The following is a 14730-nucleotide window of genomic DNA, read 5'->3' on the forward strand; positions in this document are numbered from 1 at the left end:
TACTAGAAGAAAGTATTCTTGTGTTGAGGGAGTACTTGAGTGGAGGCCCAATGTCCTTCTGCTACCTTAATACTAAACCTATAAATGTAGGCTCTATGGAACGATCTTGGAAACATTATGAAACAGTGGATTATACTGTTCATTTAAAGAGCCAATCTAAATAGCCATTTTCCCCAATTGATAGGGAAGTTTATTTTAAAGACAAAGCGATGTTTACGTTTTGTTGTCCCCTTTACCAGATTTTTGAACGTGAATTTCCTGTCTTGCATGTATGGTGGGTGTGAATGAAGACGCTACCTGAAAATAGCCTCCATTCAACTGACTGTGAATAGGCGGTCATTAGATGTCCCCGTGGGCGATTTCCCTGTGATGCTGTTATGGTCATGAGAGGTGACGCGTCCGTCTGACTCACGGTGGCCCTGATGGAAGAGAGCAAAGCCCTGTCTGGTCCTGAGTCATGCTCTTAACCCTGTGTTTGAAACCATTGCTGCAGCCCCTGGGTCAGTCCATCTCAACAGGGTCTTTCTTTTATTGCTGACTCTGTTTTACCAAGCATGATGTCCTTCTCCAGAAGCTGGGCCCTCCCAACAACAAGTCCAAAAAGTGAGGCAAAGTCGTCTTGCCATCCTTGCTTCTAGAGAGCCTTCTGGCTGTGCTTTTTCCAAGAGGTGTCTTTGTTTCCAGATAATTCATGGCATACTGAAGGTTCTTTGCCAGCACCATCGTTCAAAGACATCAAGTCCTCTAGATTATTCCTTATTCATCATCTAGCATTCTTGTGTCTATGTGACCATTGAAAAGAACATAGTTTATGTGATAAACTAATGAACATAGTAAAATTCACTTCCCGAATGCTATAAATCTAATTTCTTTTTATTTTTTAATTACTTAAACATTTATTTGGGTAGTAACTGGGGATAGATTTACTATTAGAGACAAAATATTTTCCTGATGGTGTTTCTAGTGGAAAAAAATCTACACAAATACATGAAATCGTGATCAATTCTGTTCTGATGATAGATAGATAGATAGATAGATAGATAGATAGATAGATAGATATATGGATGGAGGTGGAATATATATGGATGGAGGTGGAGAAGAAAGGATCGTTATGGTTGCAAGTTTGACTGATGACCACGTCAGCAGTTCAAAACCACCAGCCACCCTGTGAGATAAAGATGAGGCTTTCTACTGCTGTAAAGAGTTCCATCTTTAGAAACCCACAGGGGCAGTTCTACCCTGTCCTTTAGGGTTGCTATATATCAGGATTGATTATATGGCAGTGAGGTTGGAGGGGTTTTGTTTGTTTGTTTGTTTGTTTGTTTGTTCTTTTGATGGCTCTGTTAGCTAAGCTTTGGGGCTACAAATTGCCGTGGCAGTGGTTCAAACCCACCAGTTTCTCTCAAGGAGAAAGATAAGACTATTTGCTCCCATAAAGATTCACAGACTCAGAAGCTCTATATAGAGTTGTTAGGGACTGGAATAAATATGATGGCAGTGGTTTGGGTTTTAGCTTGATGGGAATACTTTAGATCAGTTGTTAGGAAACCACTGAGTAGGTAAACTAAAGTTTTGAAAGATGAAGGTGAATGTTTCAGAGAGCTTCAAGGAACTGCCTGTAAAATTGTCCTGAAGCAAGAAAAAGCTGATAAAAGAAGGCAGGTCCATGTGGCTAAACCGAAATGAGCAAGGAGAAAGCTAGGATAGCTTGAGATTAGAAAAGTGGGTCTATCATTACTCCTATTCTTATTCCTGCATTCTACGTGTGAGTTCTTATCTCTTATCTGTACCTGTGCACATGCTGTGGCCTAGCCCACAGTGAAAGGCAGGACTGGGATCATGATAGTGGGGGCTGAGGAAGCCTCAAGAAACCAGAGGAATAGTTCATGTTTGTTTCATGTGTGTTTCATCGGAGCTATACGGCTTCCTGTTTGACTCATCCCTTCCTTGTGATCCCTCTGTGAGGGGATGTCCCCTTGTCTACACATGGGTTTTGGTTCTCTGCTCCGAACCCCCTCATTCTCAACAATTTGTTTTGCATTTGGGTTTGTGTTTGTTTGTTTGTTTGTCTGTCTGTGGTCTTCTGATGCCTGTTACCTGATCCTGTCAACACCTAGTGTGCTTCTTACCCGTGGGCTTCTTGCTTCTCTGCTAGATGGCTGCTTGTTTAGCTTCAAGTCTTAAAGACTCCAGGCGCTATATCTTTTGATAGCTGAGCACCATCCACTTCCTTCACCACATTTGCTTATGCACCATTTTGTCTTCAGTGATCATGCGGGGAGGGTGAACATCACAGAATACCAGGTGGTAAGAACAAAGTGTTCTTGCATTTAGGCTGGGCTTGAGCAGAGGCCCAAAGTCCATACCCTATCTCAGTGTATTGCCATATGAAGATATATAGAGCAAATCTCTATTTTTATGAGTTAATGTATTTACATATCTACACACGTATGCTTATACCTTTATCCATAGCTTTGTTTCCTAGATCTTTCCTCTGTTTCCTTTTACTTTCCTCCTGCTCCACCATCATGTTTGCCTTTCATCTGCCTCTCAGTAATTCCTCTCAGCTATAATGCTGTTGTTCCAACACTCAAGAGGAAGGTGAAGAGAGAAGGGGAGGAGGGGGGAACTGATCACAATGATGGACACATAACCACACACACACACCCTATGGGGATGAACAACAAAACATGGGAGAAGGGAGACAGTGGTCAGTGTAAGATATGAAAATAATAGTTTAACATTTATCAAGAGGTAACAAGGGTGGGAGGTGGGAGGGAGTGAAAAAATAGGAACTCATAACAAGCTCAAATAGAAAGTCAGTGTTTAGAAAATAATGGTGGCAACATATATACAAATATGCTTGATACAATTGATGTGTGGATTGTTATAAAAGCTTTAAGAACCTCCAATAAAATTATCTTTTAATTTAAAAAAACTAGAAAAGAAAAGTAAGTGTAGTCATTGCACGGATAGCCATCAAGGAGTGTGCAGTGGAAATTGTCCAGAGATTTAAGCCCTACTCTGCTTAGGCTTGAAGAGGGGTCTTTCCTTGTTATTAATAAATAATACAATAAATACAGGGGAAGGGCAGAGTTGGAGAAACTGTTGAAGTCATCTAGACAGGATGGAGGTGGTGGTCTACTCCTGAGTGTTGGAGGAGTGAAAGGAAAAGTTGATGGAGTCAAGATATTTCTGGAAGTATAATTGCCTATATTTCTAATAAATCAGAGATGTAGGGTTAGAAAAAGAGAATTAACGATGTTTCCTGGGCTTTGGGCTTAAAATAGTAAGTCAATGATAATGACAAGGGAGAATGCTATTTCTTGGAAAATTTCGGCTTAATCATATTAAATGTGGGAAACTATTAGATATCCTAGGAGAGAAGTCAAATTAAATAGGTAAATGTCTACTTGTCTAAAGATATGAATTTGGGATTTATCAGTGTCTGTAAATGCACTAGACTAGATGTCATCATCAAAGGGCGAAAATGTGGTGAGAAGAGTATATGAGGTCCTTGATCAAGCCCTACCAGGCATCATACACCCACCTTGCCATTGATTTTAGGTCACTTGTTGTTCCCTTGTCCTTGGATTTGTTAACACCCATTTCCTTTCCCCCACCTCCCTCTCTCCCGTGCCCCGCCCCCAAACTTAAGTCTTGTTTTCTCCTACAGATTGTTTATCCTGCCAATCTTATCTAGATAGACATGCAGAGACAATAATAATCACAAAATTAAGACAGAGCAAAACAAAAGAAAACAAAAAAGCAAAACAACAACAACAAAAAAGAAAAGCCTATAAATAGTTCCAGGTCTGTTTTTGACCTTTAGGAGTGTTTTCTGGTCAAGTCTGATGGGATGCCATGCTCTGGCCCCAAAGTCTATTTTTTGGTATTCCCCATAGCCGACAGGAATTCTATTTAGCCTAGAGAAATTCCTGAAACCCAAATGAAGGCCAACCATGATAATGGGACAAAAGGAGGTAAAAGGAAATAGAGGAAAGAACTAGGAGGCAAAGAACAGTTATAGAGGTCTAAATACAGGCATGTACTTATGTAAACATACATATAATGACAGGGAAATAGATTGATGTACATATATTTATATGTTAATTATTAAGGTAGCAGACAGACATTGGGCCTCTACTCAATGCAACAACACTTTATTCTAATAACCTGTCATTCCGTGATGCTCACCTTCCCGACATGATCACTGAAGACAAAATGGCTGCATAAGCAAATGTGGTGAAGAAAGCTGATGGTGCCTTGCTATCAAAAGATATAACATTTGGGTCTTGAAGATAAACAAGTGGCCATCTAGCTGAGAAGCAACAAAGTTCACATGGAAGAAGCACATCAGCCTGTGTGATCAGGAGATGTTGATGGGATCAGGTATCAGGCATCAAAGACTCACAGCAAAAAATCATATCATCGTGAATGAGACGGAATGCAGAGTGGAGACCCAAAGCCCATCTGTAGAAAATTGTACATCTCCTTACAGAAGGGTCACAAGGAAGAGATGAGCCAGGTGTAGTGTAGCACCGATGAAACATACAACTTTCCTCTGGTTCTTTAATGCTTCCTCCCCCAGCTCCCCCCCCCCCCCTCCCCCCGACTATTATGACCCCAATTGTACCTTACAAATCCAGCTAGACCAGAGCATGGTCATGGGTACAGATAAGAGCTGGAAACACAAGGAATCCAGGACAGATAAACCCCTCAGGACCAGTAATGAGAGTAGCGGTACTAGGAGGGCAAGGGGAGGTTGGGGGGTGGGGGTGGAGAAAGGAGAAACCGAGACAACAGAGTGGTGAAGGGAGACATTGGTCAATGTAAGACATGAAAACATAACAGTAATTTATAAATTATAAAGGATTCATGAGGGAGGGAGGGAGGGAGGGAGGGAGGGAGGGAGGGAGGGGAAAAATGAGGAGTTGATACCAAGGGCTCAAGTAGAAAGAAAATGTTTTAAAAATGATGATGGGGGCGGTGCGTGAGGGGCGACGGAGATGATGTAGGATATGGAGGGCGTAGTCTATGACTTATCAAGGGTGCGTGAGGGAGGGTGGCGGGGGCGGAAAATGATGATGGCAACAGGTGTACAAATGTGCTGGACACAATGTGTGGATGTATGGATTATGATAAGAGCTGTACGAGCCCCCAGTAAAGGGGGGAAAAAGAGCATCTGAGGTCCTAGAACGCTGCCTTAATTAAAGGTCTGACAAAGGAGAGGAAGCTGAAAGAAATACTCAGAGAGAGCAGAGAAGTCTGAGGAAAACGAGAGAACTACAATGCCAAGGAGCCCCAGAGCGTTTCAAGAAGGGAAGCGATAGTCTTCTAGAACATAATTGATTAAACATGATTGACAGATCAGGTGGGAGAAGGACTGGGAAGTCTTCATTGATATCAGTAATACAAAGGTTATAGAAAGAACAATTTCATATTTGAGGATTTTTTTCTCTATGAATTTATGTAAACTACTGATATGAGTAATTATAGGACACAGAAGTACATCAGACAGCTAACAACATTTCAACATACCCAAAGAATCACAAGCTTTTGAGGCATGAGATTTTCTGAGTAGAACTTCCCTATGGGTATAGTATGCAATGGCAGAGCAAAAATAAACCAAATAATATAGGTTGCCATAAATTACTTCAACATAGTTAAGATTTGCAGTTGCCTCGTATGCATGCAAAAGCTAGATAAGGAAGAACCTTTTGGGTGCCTCTGCATTATGGGACTGATAAAGAACATTGACTGTACCGTGGACTTCCAGAAAAACGAACAGGTTGAGCTTGAGAGAAGTACAGCTGCAATATTCCTTTTAGAAGCGACTATGGTGAGACTTCTTCTTGGGTATTTTGGACATTAGAGTGATCAGTCCCCAGAGAGGGACAGCTTGCTTCGTAAAAAAGAGTCAGCAAAAAAAAAAAAGGAAGCTCTTCAATGAGGCAGATGGATACAGTGGTTTCAACAATGGGCTCAAACAGAGGAAGGATTGTAAGGATGGTACAAGACCAGGCAGTGTTTTGTTTTATTGTACATAGGGTTTCTATGGATTAGACTCTACTCAACGGTACCTTACAACAACAAATAATTATATGGATATTTTAATACTTCATAAAATCTGGTCAATGCCTAAGTGTTGATGAATCTATTGTAAACACTAGGGAGGGAAATCCTCTTATCGATGTAAGTAATTTCTATAAACTATTCATATAATCTGTACATGACACACTATAAGAAATTCATTAGTAAAAATATCTTTGAGCAGCTGAATATATTTTAAAAGCAATGAGATTTCTTTTGAGACTTAATTAGTTAAGTTTAAGCTGCTGAAGTGAATTAGAAGATACATATACATTACAGAAAATGCTTTGGTCCATCCACTCAAAATTTTATAGATATCTAAATCCTCTTGAATATATGTTATATCCTTACTTCAAATTAATTACAGCATGCATTTATTTACTAGCCAAAGGGGAAATAATTTTCTGGAAAGGGCTCAATGCATATTAGGTTTCAATGAAAACAAATGATAGAGGTTCTTTTTCTCTGATATGTTAGAGCATTTTATTTATCAACCTTACTTCGCATAGGCAGAGCAATACTGGGGTATCTGGATGCTACATTAATGTTTAAACTTTCTGTCTTTTAGTTCCTCCAGTCATTAGCTCCCACCCGAAAGAATATGTCACGGCCGTGGATAAGCCCGTCATGCTACCATGTCAGGCAGTTGGCCTCCCACACCCCGACATTACGTGGCATAAAGACGGACATGCAGTTGTGGAATCCGTCCGCCAGCGCACGCTCAGTTCTGGAGCTCTGCAAATAGCCTTTGCTCAGCCTGGAGATGCTGGCCAGTACACCTGCACGGCAGCGAATGTGGCGGGATCAAGCAGCGCCCACACCAAACTCACGGTCCATGGTAAGTACTTTAATGGAAATGATTTCACCCTGCTGCTTTACCATAGCATAGAGAAAACAATCAGTAAGGGTCATATGATGGAAATACAGACCTTGCCAAACCAGTATTCCAAAGGTAGGTGTGGGTGGGTGTGCGCACACGCACGCATGCATGTGTAGTGGTACACCAAAAGCAAAAGGAACAAACCCACTGTCATCGAGTCAATTCTGACTTATAGAAACCTTATAATTCCACCTGTATGAAGCAAACATGCTCTGTAAGGTTTGCAAGGCTGTAAATCCTTATAGAAATAGAGTGCCTTGTCTTCAGCAAAGTATGGCTGGTGAATTTGAACTATTGACCTTTCTGATAGCAGTAAAACCTTAATCCACTGTGCTACCAATGGCTCCTTTGGAAAGGTAGATCTGCCCTTCCAGTCTGTGTCCACATATGTGAAAGAGGTTTTTGTAAGACAGGCAGGTTAATGAATGTATTGTTAATAATATTCCTCACGTTGTGATTATGATTCTTGGAGTCTCTAGCATATAAAGAGTCCCTTTGTGTTTTGTAATCTTTGCTTTACTTCTCAAGCTGTAAGTCACATTGGCTCAAAATTAATCACCATATAAAATACAGTATCAATACAGTTGAAACCAATAAGAGTGACAAATCTATTGTATTGTTTTGAAATTGTAAAATACTTGAGCATATTTTGTAACAAAAAATTACACAATTTTAATATTCAGAGAACTAATGAAATACCTAAAAAATATTTTAACTGTCGCCTGTATATTTTAAGACTAAGACTCGAATGGCCTTTCAAAATCAAAGTGGGGACACAGTGAACCGTGTCTCCAGTTACGATTCTGAGAGGCCACTGTTGCTTCAAGGCAGCTCTGCTTTCCTGCATTGTCAAAGATGTGTGAGTGTTTATTTCATGTTTCAAGTACATTTTGATTTCCTACGCCTTCGTACAGTGAGCATTTCAAGTTCACGCATTTTAATTGGAAAAATGACCTAGAAAAGTGTTGTAGTCAGTGTTTACGAGTTTTGTAACTGTCTTCCACAATTTAAGCCGACTTTGAATTAATACCTGGTGGTGTAGGAGGTTACGTGCTGGTCTGCTAACCACAAAGTCAGCAAATTCAAATCTACCACTTCTCTGCAGGAGAAAGATACAGTGTCTGCCCCACTACAGATTATGGCCTCAGACACCTTCTATAAAGTTGCTGCAAGTCAGAATCAATGAGATGGCAATGGGTTTGGGTTTTCATTTGATATAATTAAGCTAATCAATATCTTACATGGAAACAATACTCAAGTATTCCTAGAAACTTTATTAGCATGTACTATGTACTAAGTGATCAAAAAGTTAATATTCATTTAATGTGTAAGCTACAGTTCCTGACGATAGCTCAACAAAGCTAAATCTAATAATGAAGTTTTAATACCAAAACTCCAACCCAAGGCATATCAAAATATATACTCCTAAGTAACAAATTAATCAAAGAATATTTAGAAAATATTAAAAGTATAGATACTAAATAGCAAAATGTGTGTCTAAAGCTAAAAAATAAGTCACAGTCTTGAAAATTTTTATTTAAAAAATATTTTATGTGTACTAATATAAAACTCTCTAACCATTAACTAAAGAGAAACACTCATCGCAAGGAATTCAGGATAGAGAAGATAATGAAAATAAATAATAATTTAATGAAAAATGAGTATGTTGTACTATTCAATAACACAGATTGTTATGTTTTCTAGATGCTCTATAATACTTATGCATATAATCATAATTTATGTAATCATGTTTACATACTTAGAAAAAATAATAATAAGTGAAAAAACAGATTTGCACAGTAACTTTATTTTTTGCTGAGATCAGCATTTATTTTTTGTGGCTACTTCTTTTGAAGTGGAGAGTCTATTCCTTCTTTGTAGTCTGTTCTTAGTCTCGAGTTGCAATGGTGAAATATTCCAAGATCAAAAATATAAATGACACAGGAAACATCAAAAGAAAATGGAAAGAATACACAGTCACTGTGCCAAAAAGAGTTCGTCAACATGCAACCACTGAGTGCAGTATCTGAGCAAAGTTCATGGAAGTAGCAGTTAAAAGACTGAGCCACTCATTGTAATGGAGCTGGCCCCTCAGACCTCCCTCTTGGTTCCCTCATTCATGCCAGTGTGTTGCGTTCTTGTCTTGGAGCACCAGGTTGAAGTCTGGTCCCTCTTTCTCTGTGAAGATATAAATAACACCCTCCCCTTAGGTGGGTTAGTACCCTGGTCCCCCTGCTACCCATGTCTTTTTATTTTTCCCCCTCCTATTTAGTTGGCTACCATATGTATCCCTGGGTTGAGTCTGGGTCCTGCCATATTGCCTGTACCTCACCCTAGGAATGCTTGTCTACAGTAGCTTCTTCCCTATGCCCCCTTTGCATTTTTTAACTTACCTCAGTGGACTCAAGTTGTACTTGTCCTTTTGTGCTTGGCTTACTTCATTTAGCATAATTTCCTCCAGTTCTTCCCATGCTGTGATGTGCTTCATGCGTTCATCAGTGCTTTTTAGGGATGTGTAGTACTCCACTGTATGTATGTACCACAGTTTTTTAATCCATTCATCTGTTGATGGAAATTTGAATTGTTTCCAACTCCTTGTGATTGTGAACTGTGCCACAACGAACATTGGAGCACAGATGTCTGGCTGTGGTTTGTTTCTTGACTCTTCTGGGCATATACCCAGTAGGGGGATTGCTGGGTCATATGGTAGCTCAATTTCCATCTGTTTTAGATATTGCCAAGTCAATTTCCATAATGGCTGTACATACCAACAGGTCCACCAGCAGGGGACGAGAGTTCCTATCTCTCCACAGCCCCTCCAACACTTGTTACTTTCTGATTTTTTGAATTGGGCTATCTTGAGGATGTTAGGTGATATCTCATAGTTGTTTTAATTTGCATTTTTCTTATGGCTAGAGATCTGGAACATTTTCTCATATATTTATCAGCCATTTGGATTTAGTAATAAGGCCTTACTCAATTACTCTCTCAAGAATGCTTTGTTCTATTAAACTGGCATTCCATGATACTTACCTTCCCGACATGATCGCTGAAGACAAAGCAGGTGCATAAGCAAATGTGGTGTCTGGCTGTCAAAAGATATCATGTCTGGGGTTTCAAAGGCTTGAAGATAAACAAGTGGCCATCTAGGTGAGAAGCAACAAAGCCCACATGGAAGAAGCACACCAGCCTGTGTGATCATGAGGTGTCGATGGGTTCAGGTATTAGGCATCAAAGACCCAGAGCAAAAAATCTTAATGTGAATGGGTGGGGGGAGGGGAGTGTGGAGTGGAAGCCCAAAGCCAATCTATAGGCAATTGGACATCCCCTTACAGAAGAAGGGCCCTGGGGAGCAGATGGGCAATCAGGATGCAGTATAGCACCAATAAAACATACAGCTTTCCTCTGGTTCTTTAATGCTTCCTGTCCCCCTCCCCCCCACTATCATGACCCCAATTCTACCTTACAAATCTGGTTAGATCAGAGCATGTACATGGGTACAGATAAGAACTGGAAGCACAGGGAATCCAGGGCAGATAAACCCCTCAGGACCAATATTGAGAGTAGCCATACCAGGAGGGGAAGGGGAAGGTGGGGGAGATAGGGGGAAACAATCACAATGACCTACCTATAACCCCTTCAACAGGAGGATGGACAGCAAAAAGGGGGTAAAGGGCAACATCAGACAGTGCAATACATGAAAAAAATAATAATAATTTTTCATTATCAAGGGTTCGTGAGGAAGGGAGAGTGTTGGAGGGAGGGAGAAAATGAGAAGCTGATACCACGGGCTCAAGTAGAAAGAAAATGTTTTGAAAATGATGATGGCAACAAATGTACAAATGTGCATGACACAATGGATGTATGGATGGATTGTGATAAGAGTTTTTTTGAGCCCCCAATAAGATGACTAAAAAACCAACTCATTGTATTAAGTAAATCTGCTGCACAAGATTTCTTCAGAGTATTGAAAAGCAAAGTAGTGATTCTGAGGACTAAGATGTGCCTGACCCAACCCTTGATGTTTTCAATTGCCTTATATGCATGTGAAAGTTGGACATCAAATAAGGGAAATCAAAGATAATTCCATGCATTTGAACTATGGTGTTGGCGAAGAATTTTGAAAGTACCATGAACTGCCAAAAGAGCAAACAGTTCTGTCTTGAAAAAAGTACACCAGAATGCTCCTTAGAGGCATGTACTTTGGACATGTGTCAAGAAAGACCAGTCCCTGGAGAAGGACATCATGTTTGGTAAATTTAAAAGGCAGTAAAAAAGAGGAAGGTCCTCAATAGGATTGATTTACAAAGTAGCAGCACCGGTAGGCTTAAACATAACAATTGTGGAGCGAGTGCAGGACTGGCCAGTGGTTTGTTCTGTTGTGCGTAAGGATGCTATAAGTTAGAACAGACTTTTTGGCCACCAACAACAGTTATTTATTTATCTATTTTCACTTTTTTGACAATTGTTTGGTACTTTTCCAGAGGTCATTATCATTGTTCTATAAGTCACTGATATGTTAAAATTATTACAGAGTCCATTGTTTTGGAAGAAGAGTAATTTTGATTTTTTTCACGAACTCTTAGTATTTTTTGCCTTTCCTTTGGAAGTATCTTAGCTCTAAGTCCACTAACTTATTTCATGGTACATTATGCTATAATTTAAAAATGAGAAACAAAATGTTTTTTGAATGATATATAATGCATGTAGTTATGAAATCACTTAAAATATATCCTGTGAAGCAGTATAAAATAGACATGATCTCAAATACCTTTATCTGGTTTTAATTGCATTTGTTCTCACACTCTTGAGATACCATAGTTTTTATAGTACTTTTGTGATATTTAATATCAAGTAAGTGTTTTCCAGTGACTTTGTTAGTGTATCCTTAGCAAAACTCTCTGATGCAAGCCCAGCAATGATATGACCATAGAAGTATTTTTGGTTTGGTTTGGCTTCTTGTTTTATAGGATTGCTTTTTATCTTTCCATGGGCAGTACTATCTCCAGTGAGAAGCCAGGAAGATAAATAAACTCTAGATCTTTCCAACCCAGTTCTAAGTCATTAAAGGAGCAGTGGCAGTGTAGTAGGCCATCCGCAATGTCCGTGATTCGATTCCACCTGCCTCTGCTCGGATAGAAAGAAAAGGCTCGCTGCTCCCATCAATATTTAAAGTCTTGGGAACCCAAACGGGTGGTTTTCCTCGGTCCTTTAGGGTGGCTCTGGCTCAGAATCAACCCAATGGCTGTAGGTTTATAGAGACTTTTTTTTCTTTCCTTTTCCTCTCTTTTAAGAGTTTTCTTGACATTTAATTTGTGTATCGTACAAGTCGATGGTTTAAATATATTAAGAAGAGTTGTGCAATCATCCCCACAATCAAACATTGTCCTCATTCTTACACCCATAATAATTAGCTCCCCATTATCTCCCAACCTCGCCTGCCATCACCCTAAAGAACCATTAATGTAATTACTATCTATATTGATTGACCTATCCTGGATTTCGTACAAAAATTCATACCAACTAGCCCAACAATAACAAACAAAATGAAACATAGAAAAACATTATCCAAGTGAAAGTCGTAGATACTAGAAACCAGAACAAATTTAAAATGGCCCAAAAGGGAAAACAAGCAATATGTTAAATTTTAACCAAATGATATCTGCAGTAATCCACTTTCCAATGCACTTTCTTTAAGGGCAAGACTTTACATCCCTTGTCCAGGCCGTGGGGAGTGTGAGTGGAGGGCTAATTTTCATGAGGACTCTGCAAATGGATCTGGGACTTTCACTGTCACCCACAGCCTTCTGCAAACTGGTTGCTCACAATTTAAACTCTAATGCAATTCTTCTCTGATTTTATTATTTACAGTCCTTGAATCACATGGCCTTTTGCACTCCTTCCATGTTCAATTAGCTAACACCTCCCTTAAATGACTGTGTTAAGACAAGCCTTTAAGCCCCCGGTTACTAGTCCTTCTGATAGCTAGGCACTGTCTGATTCCTTCACGACACTTTGATATAGCACCCATATCTTCAGTAATCACTTCATATAGCCAATATTGAGCAGGGCCACATCCTAAGAACTAATTGGTCTTGGATCAGGGCTTATAATTAAGTGAGAGCTCAAAATCCATTTGTGTATCTAAAGTATACACACATACACACACACATCTCTGGTCCACTTTAGAAGCAGCATTATCCAACATACCAACATGAAGCATGGAACCAATAGAGAGGTCTGAGGGGCCGGCCCCAATCCCAACTATGTGGACAGCGTCCCATCCCCCCAGAAGAATGAATGTCAGAGAACAGCACTGACGCCACAGCTCAGGGAGAGGGACATGTCTGATCAGAGCACACAGGAGCAAATGAAGGGGGAGGGGGAGAGAGTGGAGCACATCCTGGCCCAGCAAGCCCTGAGGACGATATTCCTGCTCAGAGCAGCCAATGCACAGAGAGGACCATAGGGTCAGCCCCACTATAAGACATCATGTTCCTCACTGACCCATAGTGCTATGGGGAACAACACTGGAGACACAGTGCAATAATTGTGCCCAATCTGACCCCACCACACCAAGGCAAAACACTAAGGGCATACAACAGAACAGCAAGGGGAGCAGCGCAATGAAGTCCCCAGGGAACACAAAAAATAGACTTTGGGGCCAGAGTGTGGCACCCATCAGATTCAACCAGAAAACAGTCTTGAAGGTCAACAAACAGACCTTGAACTATTTATATGCTTTTCTCTTTTTTGGTCAATTTTTGTTGTGGTGGTGGTTTTGTGTTCCTTTGTTGCTTTGTTTTGGTCTGTCTTGTTTTAGTGCATATTATTATCTCTGCATGTCTATCTAGATAAGATAGGTGAGATGAACAATCTGGAGGAGAAAAAAACAGGACTGACAATTCTGGGGGGATATGGGAGAGGAGGAGGTGGGAAAAGGAAGTGGGTGTTAACAAACCCAGGGACAAGGGAACAACAAGTGATCTAAAAATCGATGGTGAGGAGTGTGTAGGAGGCCTGGTAGGGCTTGATCAAGGGCAATGTAACCAAGAGGAATTACTGAAACCCAAATGATAGCTGAGCATGATAGTGGGACAAGAGGAAAGTAAAAAGGAAATAGAGGAAAGAACTATGAGGTAAAGGGCATTTATAATGGTGTAATGGCATGTACTGGCATGTACATATGTAAATGTATATATGATGATGATGGGGAAATAGATCTATGGACATATATTTATAGGTTTAGTATTAAGGTAGCAGATGGACACTGGTCCTCTATTCAAGTACTCCCTCAACACAAGAAACACTTTGTTCTATTAACCTGGCATTCTGTGATGCTCACCTTCCCAACATGACAACTGAAGACAAAGTGGGGTGCAATAGCAAATGTGGTGAAGAAAGCAGATGGTGCCCAGCTATCAAAAGTATATCGTCTGGCATCTTAAAGGCTTGAAGATAAACAAGCGGCCATCCAGCTCAGAAGCAACAAAGCCCACATGGAAAAAAACACACCAGCCTGTTTGATCACGAGGTGTTTATAGAATAAGGTATCAGGCATCAAAGACCAGAGGAAAAGAATCATATCATTGTGAATGAGGGGGAGTGCGGAGTAGAGAACCAAAGCCCATCTGTAGGCAACTGGACATCTCCTTACAGAAAGGTCATGGGGAGAAGATGAGCCAGTCAGGGTGCAGTATAGCACTAATGAAACATACAACTTTTGTCTAGTTCTTTAATGCCCCCCCCTTTCATGA

At 40.2% G+C, this 14730-nt stretch overlaps 1 protein-coding gene across 1 annotated transcript in view; it reads left to right on the forward strand.

Annotated features, from left to right (window-relative positions):
• HMCN1 (hemicentin 1) overlaps positions 1-14730 on the forward strand; it is a 562350-nt gene that overhangs the window by 478678 nt on the left and 68942 nt on the right. Inside the window, exon 81 of the mRNA XM_004706670.2 lies at positions 6662-6931. Within this exon, the coding sequence (XP_004706727.1) occupies positions 6662-6931 (270 nt within the window). The remainder of the gene's footprint in view (positions 1-6661; positions 6932-14730) is intronic.

Source organism: Echinops telfairi, unplaced genomic scaffold, assembly GCF_000313985.2.
Source record: "Echinops telfairi isolate 266 unplaced genomic scaffold, ASM31398v2 ScPeMD7_7424;HRSCAF=8462, whole genome shotgun sequence".
NCBI lineage: Eukaryota > Metazoa > Chordata > Mammalia > Afrosoricida > Tenrecidae > Echinops > Echinops telfairi.